Raw genomic sequence first — 20,466 nt, 5'->3', positions numbered from 1 at the left:
GAGGCAGAGAACTTTGAAAGTGCAAAACTGATTAGTACACTTGAAACCAGACAAGAACTGACAATGGTTTGGGAGTCGTCAGGTCGGAGAGATATATCAGGACTGCAAACTTGCAGCAGAGCGTCGGGAACTCTGGATAGAACACACAGAGCAGGTGTTGGAATCTCAAGTAGCAGAGTGTTAAGAACTCAGGATTTTACACTAGTATCAGGGTGTCAGGAACTCAAAATTATACACTAGTATCAGGGTGTCGGGAACTCAGGATTGTACACTGGCATCAGGGTGTCAGGAACTCAGGATTGTACACTGGCATCAGGGTGTCAGGAACTCAGGATTGTACACTGGCATCAGGGTGTCAGGAACTCAGGATTGTACACTGGCATCAGGGTGTCAGGAACTCAGGATTGTACACTGGCATCAGGGTGTCAGGAACTCAGGATTGTACACTGGCATCAGGGTGTCAGGAACTCAGGATTGTACACTGGCATCAGGGTGTCAGGAACTCAGGATTGTACACTGGTATCAGGGTGTCAGGAACTCAGGATTGTACACTGGCATCAGGGTGTCAGGAACTCAGGATTGTACACTGACATCAGGGTGTCTGGAACTTTGGATTGTACACTGGTATCAGGAACTCAGGATTGTACATTGACATCAGGAACTCAGCATTGTACACTGACATCAGGGTGTCAGGAACTCAGAATTGTACACTGGTATCAGGGTTTCAGGAATATAGGATTGTACACTGGCATCAGGGTGTCAGGAACTCAGGATTGTACACTGGTACCCGGGTGTCAGGAACTCAGGATTGTACACTGGTATCAGGGTGTCAGGAACTCAGGATTGTACACTGGCATCAGGGTGTCAGGAACTCAGGATTGTACACTGGCATCAGGGTGTCAGGAACTCAGGATTGTACACTGGCATCAGGGTGTCAGGAACTCAGGATTGTACACTGACATCAGGGTGTCTGGAATTCAGGATTGTACACTAGTATCAGGAACTTAGGATTGTACACTGGCATCAGGGTGTCGGGAACTCAGGATTGTACACTAGTATCAGGGTGTCAGGAACTCAGGATTGTACACTGGTATCAGGAACTCAGGATTATATACTAATAACAGGATGGCAGGAATACAGGACCATACTTCTTAGGAAGGTCAATAAAACACAGGATACTAGGTACATTAATGGAGCACTAGACCTACCAGTAAAATAGCATAAGCTCAACAATGATCAGGCGCTAATGGTAGGAAAAGTGGCTGAAATAATAAGTTGCTCTCAGTAGAGTTTTATCCAAGAAATAAATACACATAAAGCATACAGTGATACAAAATATAAGTAGTGTATATAGTGGTTTTATGTGTCCTTCAGTTTATAGACCGCTTACGACATGTAGCAAGGTTACAGTCTATTCTCTGTTACACAAAATGTGGATGGAACTCCTTATCCTTCTATGCTCAAGCACAGAAATTAGGGATACAATGTTATTACCGGGCGGTGGTAATCATTTAATTGGGTGTTACAATTATGTCAGACTTTACAGCGATGTTAAAATAGAGATGAATATAACAGAGACAAGCACACAATGTAGACTTATCTAATACACAACACAAAATCTACACTTACCATCTAACCGACAGCGACTATTTCTCAAACACGTAATGCCCGACACATTTTGAATACGACTTCAGAAATCTCTGCAGTAAGAAATTACGTCACTTTTAATAGTGAAAGTGGCGTTTTTTAAGGAGGCAATGGCCGGACCACCACCTGAATTATATTATACGGGCTGTCTATTAGATAAGTCTACATGGTGTGCTTGTCGCTATTATACTCATCTGTATTTTAACGTCGCTGTAAAGTCTGTCGGCGTTGTGACAGCTGATCAATCCTACCACACTCGTTACCGGTCACTTACTGGTATATTTATAATCTTGGTCCTGCCGGTACACACCCAAAGACATACCCTGTAGCAGTTATCATATATCCAATCATACTAGAAAGTATAATCTGTTGTACAGGTATTCCTCACTTAACGACCGAGTTCCGTTCCTACGACTAGGTCGTTAAGCGAATTGGTCGCTAAGTGAGTACAGTACTGTTATATGCACCTACATGTATTGTAATCATTTTTATTGATTCTGAATGAAGAAATAGACTAAAGAAAACTGTATTTTGTTAGTTTGCTTTACATTACATAACACTGCATAACAGAAAATAAACATGTGTACAGTAAAGCTCTACAAACAGCAGCAATTATAACAATGAGGACCCAGGGAGAACCAGGTTGTAAGTCCGAGCGGTCATTAAATGGGTAGGTTGTTAAGTGAGGAATACCTGTATTTCTCTTTATTGCTCTATTTTGTGAATGTGAGACAACCTGCTATATATATATCTATATATATATATATATATATATATATATATATATATATATATACCAGTTACTGCACACTACTCGTCCATAGATCACACTCTCAGGTTAGCCTTTCACCTGCACACTAAGTTTTCCTAATACTTACTGTCTGTAGTTCTTTTACAGGAAACTGATACATGTAACATAAGTCTGTGTTGTAATTTTTGTTAATTAACTAATTAAATACAATAGAAACAGGCATAAAACTACATAAAATAGTTTCATTCTGTATAGAGTGCAGAGCTGGGATTGTCTACCTTTATTTCCTCACATGAAATAAGTGTTACAATCCCGTTTCATTCCGTTTGTCTCAGGCAGTTCCTGTTGCTGTTTGTGTCCCATGTTCTGGATCTTGTAGAACCTGAGGTCGCAACTGACATTGTGAAAATATCTCAAAATATTTCAGGGTTCACTGTCCAGCGCTTCATCTCTGCTGCTGGAGGAATATCTGGGCGATGCGACTGATCCTGCAGAAATCCGCAGCCGCTTTGTGGATCTTGTCGGAGACTTCATGTTTGTAATACCGGCCCTGAAGACGGCTAAATATCACAGAGGTACGAGACTGAGCCAGGATTTAGTACAGCTTGATGTGGATCTATAGCAGCTTATCCTTATTTATGGAACTTATATATATGTATGTGTGTGTAATATATATATATATATATATATATATATATATATATATATATATATATATATTTATATACAAGTTAACCCGTGCATGATACTCATGCATTCTAGTGAAATCAAGCTACTTAAGGTGTTAAAAAGGTTCTTGTCATGCATTTGGGCCATAGCCCAGGCCTCCTCAGGGGAAGAGCGTTACTTCCCGACGCAAGCGCCCTTTTTTAACGTGGTTTTGTCCACATGTCACCACCTCATAATTTTTCTCCATCACCTCATCCTTCATCTTTATCGCCACATCTATCCAGATGTCTATCCAGACACAGGGATCTCTCTCAGCGGTCCTGAGTATCACACTCCTCTCACTCTGTCACCCCCGGCAACCACCAACCACTCCCCACTGTCACTTCTCCTTCAAGAAATATATATATATTTTTTAAACCTTTATAAACACTTTAAACAATTAACAAATTAAATTAACAAATTAAAAACATCTTAGTATACCAAATTTCAGCCCTTTCTGAATTTTTTTTTCCACACACACTAAGAATTTAGTAGGTCAGTGTATAACTCCGCCCAGCAAGTGGCGCTGCAGCTTGGTTTTATTTTTTCCACACACACACACACAGACAGACTAACACACGCCACTAGGCATATATATGTATATAGATATATAATGTGTGTGTATATATATATATATATATATATATATATATATATATATATATATATATACATACATACATACATACATACATACATACATACATACATACACACACATTTTGTTAGCAGAAGAACCAGGTTCTCCCAAGCGCTATGTTCACTTGGGAGATATCCGTTTATGCGCCATTCTCTCTCCCACGCAGGTTTCCTCCAGGATGCAGGAGAGCTGTGAGCTATAGAGGAAGCCGGCCCGGAAGTGCGCTGTCTACTCTAAAAGCCCAGCTCACCTTACAAGTCTAACTTTAATACTGTAGTATGTTTGTCCTGAGCCAGCTCTACACCACATTGCTCTCCTGTGTGCTCTGGAGGAAGCCTGGCCGCGAGAGAGTATAGTGCACAGAATACAATGCTCGGTTCGTGCAAGCAGTGTTCTAGGGAAACCGTGTTTTTTACTTAATACATATTGTGCAGAGCAAAAATATAACATGGTAGGACCTGGTGACAAGTCCACTTTAATCCAAAATTTCTATTCCATACTTCCCAACTGTCCCGATTTACGCGGGACAGTCCTGATTTGAGGGTTCTGTCCTGCCATCCTGATCGAGACGTTTTGTCCCGCGGGTGGGAAAAGTGGGAGGTATTATCTGCATGTCAGAGCAGCAGTGATTGGGTAACGTTGAGTGACTGGTGTTTGGAGGGGAGGGCAGGAGAGTACGGGGCAGCCTGGTAGTTCCAAAGCGCTAGTCAAGCCCCTGGGGATGGGACCACACACACCCCTAGCGATGTGGCAGTGTCCCCATTGTGACGTGTCCAATCCCTTGTCCCAGCTGAAGAGGGGGCAAGGTTACGAGTTAGGGTATTCCTCCTCATTTATTGAATGCACAGCTTTATGTTTTATGTCTCTTTGATTCTTCATATTGTGCCATGATCACTACACTTCACCTCCTGCCCAACAGATGCCGGTCACCCAGTCTACTTCTATGAGTTCCAGTGCCGTCCATCCTTGTTTAAGGATTCTAAGCCAGCGTTTGTGAAGGCCGACCACGGAGATGAGTTGTTCTTTGTGGTAGGATGGCCATTTCTGAAATTCGGTCTGTTCTCAGGTAATTTCCCTAAAGTCTGAGAGGAACCCTGAAATGGGCGTGTTATAGGAATGCCTGGCACACGTCCGGCACAATATGGTGTCTAGGCAGGAAGTAGGATAGAATCTGCCAGTAATAAAGTCATGGAGATCAGTAACGTCTGGTCATAAAACCAGACCAGACAAGGTAGATAAAGGAAGGAGGTGTCATAATGCAACAGACGTGATGAGTAAACAGAGGTGGAGAAACCAGCTGTCTCTGGGCCTCAGTCGCTGGGAACACTGGAGGGGACCAGTGACGGTGACGTCACAGATTTCAGATGGCAGAATAATATTATCCTTCATTTAATGCAGACCATGAGTTTGGGGAATATTAATGGAATTTACTGTGGCAGGAAATTAGCACCATCCCAGTTCTGATTTAAGACGTCAGCAAAAGTACAAAAGTTGATGGAGATTATTTTATTTATATCATAATCCTCAATGGGGCTTATTACATAAGACGGTGCAAAGAGCAACAATGTGCCTTCATCAGGTATCAGCACTTAGTGTCTCACTCCTCCAAATCACTGTGACAAGGTCTATGGGTTACACCCAGGAGGAACATGTTGCTGCTGTGCGCTGTCTGACAGCTCATATTAAATAGATTGTTTTATCTTCCTGGCTTCTCTCACACCTGAGAAACACCCGAGTGCACCCACCCATTGTCTGTCGTACACACATAGAAGGGATCTATTTTACTCTATGTTGTTTTGTGGTCTTACTAACACCTTTATTGTATCTCTGTAGGTGCCGCTGAGGAAGAAGAAAAGGTTCTGAGTAAGAAAGTCATGAGATATTGGGCCAACTTTGCCCGCACTGGGTAAGATATCTGCTGATCTCCCCTGGCCCTGACTTGGTATCTCCGCCCTGTGGGGTCACTTGTCTGAGCCCCAATACTGGGTAAAAGATCAGAGACCACAGTATTGTGACTGAATATCTAGAGCTCTTGTACTACCAAGGCCCCGTCTACATTCACTCTTCTCTTTACCTAAATCCAGTGGCTCAGTTGTCATAGGATGTGCGCCAGTATCAGATACTAATATAAAAGGGGTGAGATGTGGACTGGGAGCATAAGAGTCTTATAAACGGCAGATATAACCGTCCAGAGGTTACAGGTCGATCTGGAGTCATCAGACAGATGTGTTTTCTATCCCATGTCTGCTCTGACCCAACAGAATCCATATCGCCCTTTGACACTTTATGTTCATTGAGGTGTAGGAGGCGTAGTGCTCAGGAGACTCATACTTACGGGAGACTTAGGGGTCTATTTATGACCAAATGTATTTTCCTTGCGTTGGTTATCATTTGTTATCGCAGTAATGAGAAATGATATAACATGTCTATTTATTAACATTGACCGTTAGGAGCCTGACCTGGCGAATAGTTTGTAGTAAGTGATCGCAATCAGTTTACTTACAGGTTCTAATGGTCTGTGCAGAATTATGGGATTGGGGAGCGGGAAGCCTGCTGGGGAGGGATCACTCTCCTGCGATGCTCTCTTCGTAGGATAGAACAGCTAACGCCATTGTCGGATAAATGGCGCATAATCATAGACATCTGAGTACTGGATTTGTGAATGATGAGGCTGGGACCAAAGAAGATTTCTCCGATATCTGCTGCGATCCAATAATAATAGCCTAGTTACTAACTAATGTGGTGGTCCCCTAAAAACTGCACAAGATTGTGTAATCACAACTTCTAGCCCTACTTCTTTACTCCCTCACTTATGTGCAAGTCACTTCTTCCCTTGGACACCAGTCTGTAGAGACTCTTCTCTTCTGACACTTTTTCTTTTTAACAATCTCTGGTTTCATTTTTTTCAGTAATCCCAATGGGCCAGGGCTCATCAACTGGCCTCAATACGACCAAGTCGAAGGTTATCTGAAAATTAATTTGGAGCAGCTTCCTGCAGAAGGACTGAAAGCCGAAAAATTTAAATTCTGGACGACAAGTCTTCCTGAGAAAATGCAGGAACTGCTGAAGGAAAGGGAAACCCGTTCTGAGCTGTAAATGTCCCCAGATCATCTCAGAAGTAGAGGCTTACAGAGCGTCTTATAGGAAGATCAAGACAGACCAGCCCTTCACCTTAACATACTCCTAACAACACGGATGTTCAAGGAGCTGTAAGCAAGTAACCGAATTACATCTTACTAACCCTGATAAATATTACACCTGACTGACCGTCTTATCTTTAGTTTTGATACTGTGAAAAATTATCAAATAAGTCATTCATTAAAGGAAAAAAATGTATTTGTTTTCACACTCTTATTTTACTTCAAATTGCTGGATTTGAACCTGCACACAAGTTGCGTTTTTATAAATAGCGCGAAACTCCAGCATTTTCATATTGAATATTGGTGTAAGTACAATCTGCCTAAATGTCTTACTGAATGTAGACAGAGAGCAGATTACAGTATCCGCACAAGCGTCTGTACACTAAAAGGTCACATCACACAGAGAAATTATGAACTAAGGGCCCGATTCATCAAGGTACGCAAACGCATCCGTATTTGCATTGCATACTTTAATTGACGCAGACACTTACGCGAGAGAAATAAGAACCTCAAACTCCAAAAACACACCCACTTGTGGTCTTCTACATTTAAGGGACGGAAATAAGAATCACAAACTCAAAAAAACACACCCACCTGCGGATATTTAAACAAGGTAGAAGCACAAGCGAGGGATCACAAGCAATTGACATGAAGCTAAGAAATGTATACGTCACGCCCAATGTGGGAGGTCCCAACAGTTTGTTTACACATAACAAAACACCATGCCTGTGGCTTATTTTCACGGGATAGCTTTTTACTGATTAATCATTGGCAAATAACAATGATGTGGTACACTGTGAACGATGTTTTTCATTTGCTATTAATTAGCGTAATACACACTTTTAACTAAAGCACACATTGCTGAAGGCCTTTGTGTGTTTTGGATTTCAAGTCGCCGTATAGTACGCAAAATGTATGGACATGGCTACATTAAAAGCACATGAGTAATGAATCTATAAAAATGTATGTACTATAAATCCATCTGGGTTTTCAGGAAAATGCATAGCATACTCTTCCATAAAGGATACACACACACACACACACACACGGGTGTATACAACCTCCCCACAGATAAAGGGTTTCTGTCTGGATTAGAACTCATGACTGCCTTTATGGAAAGTAGGAGAGCTACCCACTATCACAACCTGATATTTGAAAAACCCGGAAGAACACCAACAATACAGCATGCGTGCTACACAGGAAACTGACACTTAATAGTACTCTTCATTATTCACACAAATTACTGACAAAATAGGAATCTCACAGGTAGCTCAGTGGCAGGGCCGGATTAAGGGAATGGAGGCCCCTGGGCTAATGGGGCCTCCATTCCCCCTTGAGGGCCCCCCGTGATCCGAAAATTTGTAGGACCATTATGTTTTAAACCTGTGACATTTATGTCACCATTTAATCAATGGCAGCAGGGATTATATACAAGTATAATGGACATCTTAATGTTATCCAATTATGTCCAACAGTTATAGCAAATACTTACTATCTCCCAAGGCCTCTGCCTCTTGGCTGGCCACCGCTGCCTCCTCCGGCCTCTCCTCCTCCTGGTCAGCCTGCTCCTGCTCCAGCACCACCACCGGCTGGCGCTGCTGCTCCTCCTCCTCCTCTACAACCGGCTGGTGGTGCTGCTCCTCCTCCTCCTCCTCCACAACCGGCTGGCCCTGCTGCTCCTCCTCGTCCTCCTTCCCCACCGGCTGGTGGTGCTGCTCCTCCTCCTCCCCCACCAGCTGGTGGTGCTGCTCCTCCTCCTCCCCCACCGGCTGGCAGTGCTGGCGCTGTTTCCGGCGTTCAAACCGTGCCCGGTCTGTTGTAAACAAGGCACAAATAAACAGGGTATTGTTAACAGATTCTCCAGCTTAAAAAAACAATAGTAGTACGATAATCATGTGATCAGACATTTTTACAAAACTTCTCATTGCCAGCAGACACAAATATTACCTACTTTAAAAGTAATGAGCTAAACATGATACACGCAAAGCATTTCACATGACCTATCACAAATGTTTGTTTTTGGTATAGGGATGCGGAATATCTCAGTGGCCTAGTGGTTAGCACTTTGCTCTCAAAGCACTGGGGTCAGGAGTTCGAGTCATGACCATAGCCTTATCTGTGTGGAGTTTGCATGTTTTCTCCATAGTTGCATGTGTTGACTACAACACTCCCAAAACATACTACTGGGCGGGTAATTTGTTTTTTTAACAAATTGCCAGTAGTCTGTATAGTAGTCTATAGTGCGCTGGAACATTGATATGTACTGGTAGTCCATGTCAGGTGATTAGGGTGAACATATTTTCAAACATATAGCAATGATATATGTGTACACGTGTTTTTGTCGATTAATAGAGAACTCACTTCTTATAATCTCCTGACGGAGTTCATGCAGCAGCTGGGGCTGACGGCGCCGGAGGTCGCTCCAGCGCCTCTGGAGCTGTACCACGGTCCGTTTGCTGTGGTACCGCAGGCGGAGGTGTCTGCGGACCCTCTGATACGCCCGCAGCTTAAGTTCGTTGCTAATGTACCTCCCTGAGGGCCCATTATTCATGTCTTCAGTAAGGCAGCGGAGCTCACGTCGGGTAAAGATTGCTGCCCTCATTTTGATTTTCGCAAGCAATCAAAATGGAAGTATTCTGGGCTGTGATTGGTTCTCTCAGCACGTATGGGCGCGCTCACGTCTCACACGGATCTTTCTGACACCTGTCTGTGTAATGGCTGCTTCTCCAGCCAAAAACATGGCGCTCGTCGCAGGTAAGTTGAGTACTCTGTGCTCTGCAATTAGGAAGAGAGTGTACACCTGGTTTATTAATAAAATCATGCTTTTAAACCCACCTGGACTTAGCTTTCATTCCTGTTCATTTGCTATTTTGCAGGGCAGGCCAAGCGTATTATTGATTTTGAGACATTTTGCGGTGCTTCTTATCAAACAAACAAACAGTAAGTACAATTGGATGTGATATATTTTTAGAAAAAAGAAAAATGTTTGTCTCACATTATGGAGGCAGCTTTTTAGGATGAAATATTTGTTACTTTGCTTTCAACAATGAAAGCGTGGCCTTGCCCTCAAAATGTACATGGGAAGTGTACAATTTACTGCTACACTCTGCTAATGGCTTTCTCCCTACAACACACACTATTAAGTAGATTATAGCATTGATGGTCATATTACTGCACATGTATCTATGCACTTATTTGGATGAATCCCAAAAAATAAAAAATTATAGTCTACACTCTTAATCCTGGTGGTGCCTTTATTTTGCAATCAACTTACATTTCCAATCACATTGTTGTGTTCCTGCTCAGGATTTTGAATGGGAGATAGGTGAGTTAACTGTGTTGCCAACGTGATAAACAATGTAATAAAACATAAAGTGGAGAGTGATAGTATTAGCAGAATGTTGAATTAGTTATTTTAGGCAACTAATTTTAAAATACAGTTGGCTAAGTGACTGTTGGTTATATATAGAAACAACAAGGCTTTTTAGATTAAGGGGCATGTGCTTGATACATAGGTTGGAGTCTGCCAAATGCAATCTTTAAGGAGGTGGTTTGGCCTACAATGTTTCATTGCACCTGACTGTTTGCTTTGCCAATAAACACACTCCTTTTTTTTTCTAGAGCAATATGTCTGATGCTGGGCCCAGCTCGGAGAGGGCCCCAGGGCTGCCAGCCCGCCGGAGGCACAATTTTACTGAAGCCGAGCTAGAAGTGGATCGACAGATAATGGGGCATGAACGCGCTCAAAAATGAGCCCAAATAACCCAAAAAATAAATGAAAGATCAACCGTCGAGCGTAGAACGCAAGAAGTGCAGAAACGGTACAAATTAAATGTTTGTTCTAAAGCCCTATTTAAGTTGGATGACTGTAACCATAGTACTAGTTAGAAAACTGTGAGCTTAACCCACCTTGTGTCTGTAAGTCATTTGTCTATCAGGGCCTTAGTTCAACTACAAAATCACCAGGGTACTTTGTCACATTAACATGTTCAGTTTTCTACATTATCCACACTTGAAAAGCCGCACACATTTTACAGTGTATTTGTTTCGTTATTTTGTGTGTGATTTGCCAAAGTACAAAATGAAGTTGCTTTTCGTTTAGTAATCTGCTATTTCACGGCATAATCTTTGTCATTTGCACAGATGGGCAGACTATAAAGGCCGGCTGAAGGCAAAAATGTTGCGGGCACACAAACATGCCCAAGGTACTGGTGGGGGTCCTCCCCTTGAGACATTTTTAACACCCCTAGAGGAGAGTGCAAGTGTAGCAATTTCGATTGTTGAAATCGTTGGGGTGGGTGACATAGACATTGGCTATAGCCCACCCTGGACAGGAGAGCACGCTCCACTAGGTACATGATGGGCAGGGGCGGGCTGGCCCGGGGGGCAGGGGGGCAATGGCCCCCCGGGCCGCTGGGTCAGACGGCTATTAGGGCCGGGGGGTAGGCCGACCAGCCGCCCCCCGGATGCAAAAAACATAGTTTTCCCCCCGCGGCTGCATCTGATGACATCAGATGCGGCCGTGTCAGCGCACAGGCGGCCGCACCCCCTGTCATATGATGCGGCCGCCTGTGTGCCCCCCGGCCATCCCTCTCCCAGCCCGCGCCTGATGATGGGTTTAATTATTTAATGTCTGTTAATGTCTGTATCTGCACATGTGTCAACTCTCAGGATGTGTCTTCTGTAAAACTTTAATGGCACAATGTGTTTGCCTATCACATAGTAGGAAATGAAATGTACACACTGAAGACAAAATGTATCAATATGTTGGGCTTTTAGAAAAAGGTAGCAACATATGTGCCTATGGCTGCTTTTGTGGACTGTCAAGGCCTGTTAGCAAATTCCATGGAAGCTTACACTCTACCAATGCTACATCACGCATGGCTAAAAATGTTTACAAATAAAACCTTTAGGGTTACTGTTTGGATTTAATATCTTCTTGTTTCTTTTTCTCTATCTACAGAATGTGAACACCAGGCTGCTCCTGAGGTGGAGGGGGAAGTTGCCCGTGATGTGGAGGAGCCTCAGAGGGATCAGGCTGAACTTGCGAGGGTGCAGGCACTCTCACTCACATCCCAAAGATTTGAAGACGCCACTGTATCACTGTATCACAGAACACTCACCTTGCACAAATAGCGAGCACTCTACCCCGCATGGAGCACCACTATCAATAGCACACTCAAAACTTTCATGAGCACACACCACCCAAATGACTACTCTAAATACCACAATGTCTACTATAGCAACACTCCTGGGTGATCTCTTACATGTCCACTCCCAACGCACCTCCGGCACATTACCTTCACCCGTCTGTTCCCTCCTCCCTCCCTGGTCCGTCTGTTCCCTCCTCCCTACCTGGTCCGTCTGTTCCCTCCTCCCTCCCTGGTCCGTCTGTTCCCTCCTCCCTCCCTGGTCCGTCTGTTCCCTCCTCCCTCCCTGGTCCGTCTGTTCCCTCCTCCCTGCCTGGTCCGTCTGTTCCCTCCTCCCTGCCTGGTCCGTCTGTTCCCTACTCCCTACCTGGTCCGTCTGTTCCCTCCTCCCTCCCTGGTCCGTCTGTTCCCTACTCCCTACCTGGTCCGTCTGTTCCCTCCTCCCTCTCTGGTCCGTCTGTTCCCTCCTCCCTCCCTGGTCCGTCTGTTCCCTCCTCCCTGCCTGGTCCGTCTGTTCCCTACTCCCTACCTGGTCCGTCTGTTCCCTCCTCCCTCCCTGGTCCGTCTGTTCCCTCCTCCCTCCCTGGTCCGTCTGTTCCCTCCTCCCTCCCTGGTCCGTCTGTTCCCTCCTCCCTCCCTGGTCCGTCTGTTCCCTCCTCCCTCCCTGGTCCGTCTGTTCCCTCCTCCCTCCCTGGTCCGTCTGTTCCCTCCTCCCTCCCTGGTCCGTCTGTTCCCTCCTCCCTCCCTGGTCCGTCTGTTCCCTCCTCCCTCCCTGGTCCGTCTGTTCCCTCCTCCCTCCCTGGTCCGTCTGTTCCCTCCTCCCTCCCTGGTCCGTCTGTTCCCTCCTCCCTCCCTGGTCCGTCTGTTCCCTCCTCCCTCCCTGGTCCGTCTGTTCCCTCCTCCCTCCCTGGTCCGTCTGTTCCCTCCTCCCTCCCTGGTCCGTCTGTTCCCTCCTCCCTCCCTGGTCCGTCTGTTGCCTCCTCCCTCCTTGCCCCGTCTGTTCCCTCCTCCCTCCCTGGTCCGTCTGTTCCCTCCTCCCTCCCTGGTCCGTCTGTTCCCTCCTCCCTCCTTGCCCCGTCTGTTGCCTCCCCCCTCCTTGACCCGTCTGATCTCTCCTCCCTCCTTGCCCCGTCTGTTGCCTCCTCCCTCCCTGGTCCGTCTGTTCCCTCCTCCCTCCTTGCCCCAACCCTAGTCCATCTTTATTCTATGTCCCTAGCAAATGCTCTTGCCACCCCCCTTGTCCTGCGCCCCTGCCACCCCCCTTGTCCTGCAACCCTGCCATCCCCTTGTCCAGACCCCTGCCACCCCCTTTGTCCAGACCCCTGCCACCCCCCTTGTCCTGCGCCCCTGCCACCCCCCTTGTCCTGCAACCCTGCCATCCCCTTGTCCAGACCCCTGCCACCCCCTTTGTCCAGACCCCTGCCACCCCCTTTGTCCAGACACCTGCCACCCCCCTTGTCCTGCCCCCTTCCACCCCCTTTGTCCTGCCCCCTTCCACCACCCCTGCCCATAACCCTGTGCCTTCACAGCGTCTGCACATTCTGTTCCCCTTGTGCATTTGGATGCTTCCTCTGACTCCTCCACATCACGGGTAACCAGAAGTCACACCCGTCATGCCAAAAAAATCCTTTATAAGAAGGCAAAAAAAAATGATCTTGGTTTTATTTTAGTTTTGTTTTTGTTTTTTCATTTTATTAAATTTTATTAACCAAAAATTATGGTTTTGTGTAAAATAAATGTTATAATCATACCAAAACTATGTGGCTGTAATTTTGTTATAGCTTTTTTATGATGTTGTTAAAAATCTATACTTTTTAATAAGTCTAAGGACATTGTTATCTCAGAACACTGAGTCTACATTCCTTAATTTAATTTTAGCTACGTGTCTGACAAGACATTTATGTGTCAAACGGTATGTTTAAATCTAGCCAAAGGGTCATCTTGGGCCTGATTCATTAAGGATCTTAAATTGAGAAGTATCTTATTAAAGTCTCCTGGACAAAACCATGTTACAATGCAAGTGGTGCAAATTAGTATTTAGTTTTGCACACAAGTTAAATACTTGATGGCTTATTTGTACACTGAGATTTAAAGTTGATATTTGTGTGCTACATGAAAAAACAGTCATTATTTAACTTGTGTGCAAAACAGAAAACTAATTTGCACCCCTTGTATTGCAACATGGTTTTGTCCAGGAGACCTAAATAAGAAGTTTATTTAGTTAAGATCTGTAATGATTCAGAGCCCTTATGTCTATCTCTAAATTTCAGTCTTTGACCGCTAACTATTTAGTGGGATTGTACATGACAAAGCAGCCATGCATGACCTTAATTTCTCCATAGTCAACACATTGCTAAATATTTAATGTAAATATGGCTTGGATCTGCAGATTAAAGTTCTAAGGGGCGTATTCAATTGTTGCTCCGGGCGCCGCCGGAACGAGCGCGTTAAAACTATTACCGTTTATACGGTAATTACTCGCTCAATTTCAGCTCGCAGCTCCTGTTAGCAGCGAGCTGAAATTGAGCGAGTAAATTACCGTATGAACGGTAATTACGCGCAATATTACCGTATAAACGGTAATAGTTTTAACGCGCTCGTTCCGGCGGCGCCCCGAGCAACAATTGAATACGAGAGTAAATGTCAGCACACATGTACATCACTAATCAGGTTTTAAAATCTATTAAATTTAAACTAGCATCATGTGAATGGCAGCCATAAAAGGTTAATTTTTAACATATCTCATACTGGGTAATGGCTTCCAAAAGCAGACATATACCGCTTTCATACTGCCGCCCCGGCAATATCCCGGGTTTTTCAAGCCGGGTTTTTGCAGGGTCTCGGAGCGTCCCAGCTCAGAAACACCATTCATACTGCACCTCGGACCCGGGAATTTCCCAGGTTGACCCCATTCATACTGCACAAGTCTGTGCCCTGGCATTTTGTGGGAGTCATCACCAGAGCAGTTTTCATTGGCTGAAAAATGGTGATGTCATTGAAAGGTGACTGGTTTTTTGACGCATAAAGATGATGCAAAAGTGGGTGGTGATTGTTTACCACATTACTTTTCATCATGGCCGACGACTCACTTTTGTGTAGCCCAGAGTTCATGTTTACTAGTGTGTTTTTGCTGTTTTATGCAGCAAATGAGAGTTTGCTGCATCTGCTGACACTGTGCACTCTTGCACAGTCCCAGTTCAGGAGGAGGAAGGCAAAGTTTATGGCACAACAGAAGAAAACTCGGTGTCTGTATATGCGCAGGAGGAGAGCGTTTCTCAGGGCCAGCATTGCCTCAATTTTGAGATGCAGTGCTGCCAGTAACCGAACCATGCGTGCCAGAGAGCGTAGCCACGGAGAAGCTTTCTGGTCTACTGTGGAAGCGTTTGAGGAACAGCAGTGGATGCAACACTTCAGAATGTCACGTGGGACATTTAACTATGTGCTGGACCTTATTACCCCAGCACTTTCCAGGAAGGCCACTAACTTTGGGAAACCTATTCCACCATGTAGGCGCCTTTCTATTGTGTTGTGGTGGTATGCTACCCCTGGAGAATACCGGACAATCTCCTGCTTGTTTGGAGTGGGGATATCCACGGTGTGCACTCTAGTGCATGAAGTCACCACGGCATTGCTGGAAGCCCTGTATCATAGCTTCATCTCCTTACCGCAAGGTCAGCGCCTGGATGATACAATTGCAGGATTCCTGAAGCGTGGGTTTCCACAGTGTGCTGGAGCCATAGACGGGACACACATCCCCATCATTGCCCCCACAGACAACCATGCGGATTACTACAACCGCAAAGGCTGGCACTCCATCATTCTGCAGGCTGTGGTTGACCCCAACTATTGGTAAGCTTTTTTTATGGTTTTTTTATGTGACTGTGCCATGTGTAATGCGTATTGTAAAACATTGCTATATGCATTTTTTTATGTCAGTTTCACAGATGTTTTCATCGGGTGGCCTGGACGTTCCCATGACGCCAGAGTTCTAGCAAATTCAGACCTTTACCAAATTGCTGAGGAAAGACAAGATGGCTGGCTGCTCCCTAGAGAGGTAAATATAGGTGTAATGTTGTATGATGTTTTTGTAATTGAAGCTTATATACTATTGTTTGCTATCAATATTGTATGTATTTACTGCCCCTTTTTAAATATAGATGTAACACTTGCAAAATGCATTTTCACCATATAGTACCAAGTGTACTGCGTTATGTGACCAATATTTTTAACATGGTGACGTGAAACTGCATGTTTTTATTTACAGAAATCTAGGTTTGTTGATGGTGTGGAGATACCGGTACACATCATTGGGGATGCTGCTTACCCTTTGAGGCGCTGGCTGATGAAGGGGTTCACTCAGCAACATCACCTGTCTCAGGACCAGATCCGGTTTACACATACCCTCAGCTCGGCTCGGATGGTGGTGGAAAATGCTTTTGGGCGCATGAAAGGACGTTGGCGCTGTCTATTGAAGCGCATTGACATTGACACCAAGCTTGTGCCCCACGTGGTTGCTGCTTGCTGTATTTTACATAACATTTGTAAAATTCAAAAAGACCAATCTCTACCTGAGTGGAATGTGCAGGAATCTGAAATGCCAGTGCTGTCAGTGGACTCCAGTACTTTTGAAGGAGAGCGCACCAATACCTCTGCTGAACTTATTAGGACCACCCTCACTGCCAATTTGACCTCACTTGTTTGAATGTATCCACCATCTCTTCTAAAAAGCTTCTACAATCTTCCACGGGCTTCCAACGATGACATCATCCTCAAGAGACAGGCAGACAGCCAATCAGCATGTTTTCTGTGCAACCCGGGTTGAAAAACCCGGGTTGCACCATTCATAGTGCAGGCAACCCGGGTCCGACCCGGGAATAACCCCTCGATAAATCCCGAGTTGAAGACCCGGGTTTTTAGACTTGTACCATTCATACTGCACCAAGACCCGGGTAGTTTGAGCTCGCCCCGGCAAAAACCCGGGATTTTGGTGCAGTATGAATGGGGTAATAGTTTACCCCAGTTGCAGTGTCTCTTGGTTTGGGTGAATAAATGGTGCCTAGGCAAGCATATAACTACTATAGTGTTCCTTGCTAGGTAGGTAAATACCTCCAGCCAAGATTATTTGCCTATTTTAATATGTTACCTCTCAATAATGTGACACAATTCACAGGTTCAAATGCAACTAATGGACTAGTTCAATTCATTCTAGGTGTGCACCAAGGTCATGAATCTTTACTTCAAATATGTACCGATATGAATATGGGCACATTTACAATATATACAAAGTCATTAGCCTTTTATAATATTGCTAATGTACAGTGGTTGTCCCATCGCCAGGGCTTCACCAAACCACTTAGATCAATGGTCATTCCTGTCCTTATTGCAATAGACACATATTTTTGACAACAACCTAAGACTGCAGTGTTGTGTGAGCTGTTTGCTGTGTGTCTGGATAGTAATGTTTTGTAAAATAATACACAGGGAGGATTGGGAATTATTACCTCTGCCAAAGAACCACACCCTGTTATCCTAGTAAGTAGACAACACATTATCTACATTGACTAGTGATGGATGTCCAAGAGCTCATTTATCTCAATAACTGAACTATCCGGTAGGGATGTAATAAATCACAATGGTCTGAGCCTGGCCAACCAGACAAAATATATACAATACGTCAGTTTGTATTTCTTTTGGTCCGCATCTGGCCATTGTGTTTGTTTGCTTCTGAACACTTGCATTTATACACTTTTATAGAGGCCAGGTCAGTAGGCTGAAGCTCTCCTACAGTAGTTGCTTTAATTAAAGCAAGGTCATGGTAATTGAAATTAGGCCCAACCTCATCAAATTTTTATTTTTGTATGTTTTTATTGTTTGATAATACACAGACAGTTACCCATTTAGCAAAAGCCTAAACTATGAAACTATCAACTACCTGAAATCAGTTTCTCCCTTGAAATCCAAGCTGGCCTGCCTCTGCACATCTTTCCTGGTGGGTCTTCCTGACGCTTACTCTGGTTTTGTTGATGTTTTTCTAAAACCGCTTCTGAAATCCTTCCTCCTCATCGGCCTTGGGATTGCCCTATCAACCTCATCCCTGGGAAAAGTATTCCTAGAGACAGGGTTTATCCTCTGTCCCTACCTGAGACACAAGCCATGTCGGAGTATGTTTCCGAGAAACTCAAGAGGGGATTCATTAGGAAGTCATCTTCCCCAGCAGGTGCAGGCTTCTTTTTTGTCAAAAAAAAGGACGGCTCTCTCAGACCGTGCATTGATTACAGAAGACTAAACGCCATCACGATTAAAAATCGCTACCCTCTTCCCCTAATTTCGAAACTCTTCGATCGTATTCGAGGGGCACAAATTCTTACCAAGTTGGACCTCAGAGGGGCCTACAATCTGAGTAGAATTTGTAAAGGAGACGAGTGGAAAACCGCGTTTAATACCAGAGACGGCCACTATGAATACCTGGTGATGCCTTTTGGGCTCTGTAACGCCCCAGCTGTCTTTCAGGACTTTGTTAACAAAATATTCATAGATTTACTCTATCAGTCGGTGGCTATCTATTTGGATGACATCCTAATTTTTTCACAAGACCTGTCTACTCATCTTCTGCATGTCAAAGAAGTACTTTCTCGTTTACGTTCTAATCAGCTATTCTGCAAATTAGAGAAGTGTCTCTTCAATTGCTCTCAAGTACCCTTCCTGGGGTATATAGTTTCGGGTTCTGGCCTTCGGATGGATCCCAGCAAATTGGAGGCTATTCGTAATTGGCCTCAGCCTTCCGGCCTCAAAGCTGCCCAGCGTTTTATTGGCTTTACGAATTATTATCGCCAATTCATCAAGGGATTTTCCACGCTAATCTCTCCCATTACTCTTCTTACTCGGAAGGGTGGTCAATCAAAATCCTGGCCCCCAGAGGCAGTACAAGCATTTTTAGCCAATAAGGAGGCCTTCACGCTTGCACCCGTCTTATCTCAACCCGACCAAAGTAAACCGTTCTTCTTGGAGGTCGACGCGTCTTCTGTTGGGATTGGAGCGGTGCTGTCTCAGAAGAATTCTGCTGGTCTTCCCATTCCTTGCGGTTTCCTTTACAAAAAGTTCTCTGCTAGTGAGGCTAACTACGGGATTGGTGATAAAGAACTTCTCGCCATCAAGACCGCCTTAGAGGAATGGCGCTACCTGTTGGAGGGGGCACGCTTTCCTATCACAGTGTTTACTGATCATAAAAATCTCACCTATTTGCAGTCTGGGCAATGTCTGAACCCTCGCCAGGCCCGCTGGTCGCTATTCTTTGACAGATTCCAGCTGATATTAACATTCCGGCCCGGTACCAAGAATATGCGTGCTGACGCACTGTCCAGATCATTTGATTCCTCTGATGCCTCATCACCCATAGTTGCCAAACCCATCCTCAACCCCTCCACTATTCTAGCCTTGACCAATTCTTATTTCAAGACTCCTCCTCCTGGTCGTTCTTTTGTGCAAAAACATCTGCGCATCAAACTTCTGAGATGGGCTCATAACGCCAAATTCGCTGGTCATGCTGGGGTTAAGAAGACAGTTGCCTTTCTTTCTCATCTATACTGGTGGCCCTCATTGCCCTCGGTCGTCCAGAAATACATCCGTTCTTGTGAGGTCTGCGCCCGACATAAAATCCCTAGGAGACCCCCTGCCGGTCTTCTCCATCCTCTTCCCATTCCGGACCTCCCATGGCTCAGTATCAGAATGGACTTTATCACAGACCTTCCTGCCAGTCATGGCTTTAATACCATCTGGGTAGTGGTAGACCGCTTTTCGAAATGAGCCCACTTCATTCCCCTCAAGGGACTACCCTCTGCCTCCCAGCTAGCACTCCTGTTCATCCGAGAGATTTTCCGCCTCCATGGCTGCCCGAGGGATATCATTTCTTATCGTGGAGTCCAATTTGTCTCCCAATTCTGGAGGTCTTTTTGCAAACAGCTTGGCATCAGCCTAAAATTCTCCTCCGGGTACCACCCGCAAACTAATGGGCAGACTGAACGGACCAATCAGGACCTGGAGGCATTTCTGAGATGCTACTGTTTGGATCAACAATCTTCCTGGAGTGAACTTTTACCCTGGGCAGAGTTTACTCATAATAACCACCAGCACGAGTCCACGGGTAACTCTCCCTTCTTTACCATCTACGGGAGACATCCCATTCTCCCCACCTTTTCTAATCTTTCTGATTCCTCGGTACCTGCTGTACAGAATATGATTCACAATTTTTCCCAAATTTGGTCCCAAGTTTGTTCCAGGGTACTACAGTCTTCGGATTGTTACAAACGCTTTTTGGATCAGCATAGAAGGAATCTTCCAGTGCTTCGGGTGAGAGACAAAGTGTGGTTAGCTACCTGCAACCTTAGACTCAAAGTTCCCACAATGAAATTGGCTCAACGCTATATTGGACCT

At 44.8% G+C, this 20,466-nt stretch overlaps 1 protein-coding gene across 1 annotated transcript in view; it reads left to right on the top strand.

Moving 5' to 3' along the window:
• The window catches only part of LOC142104611 (pyrethroid hydrolase Ces2e-like), a 37,564-nt gene extending 30,482 nt beyond the window's left edge, over positions 1 to 7,082 (top strand). Inside the window, exons 11-14 of the mRNA XM_075189388.1 lie at positions 2,826 to 2,973; positions 4,666 to 4,812; positions 5,580 to 5,652; positions 6,656 to 7,082. Of these exons, the coding sequence (XP_075045489.1) occupies positions 2,826 to 2,973; positions 4,666 to 4,812; positions 5,580 to 5,652; positions 6,656 to 6,842 (555 nt within the window). The 3' untranslated portion in view covers positions 6,843 to 7,082. The remainder of the gene's footprint in view (positions 1 to 2,825; positions 2,974 to 4,665; positions 4,813 to 5,579; positions 5,653 to 6,655) is intronic.
• The last annotated feature ends 13,384 nt before the right edge of the window (positions 7,083 to 20,466 follow it).

The sequence above is a fragment of the Mixophyes fleayi genome, chromosome 10, assembly GCF_038048845.1.
Source record: "Mixophyes fleayi isolate aMixFle1 chromosome 10, aMixFle1.hap1, whole genome shotgun sequence".
Classification (NCBI taxonomy): domain Eukaryota; kingdom Metazoa; phylum Chordata; class Amphibia; order Anura; family Limnodynastidae; genus Mixophyes; species Mixophyes fleayi.
The sequence above is the reverse complement of the archived record's forward strand: the minus strand, read 5'-3'. Positions and strand labels throughout refer to the sequence as shown.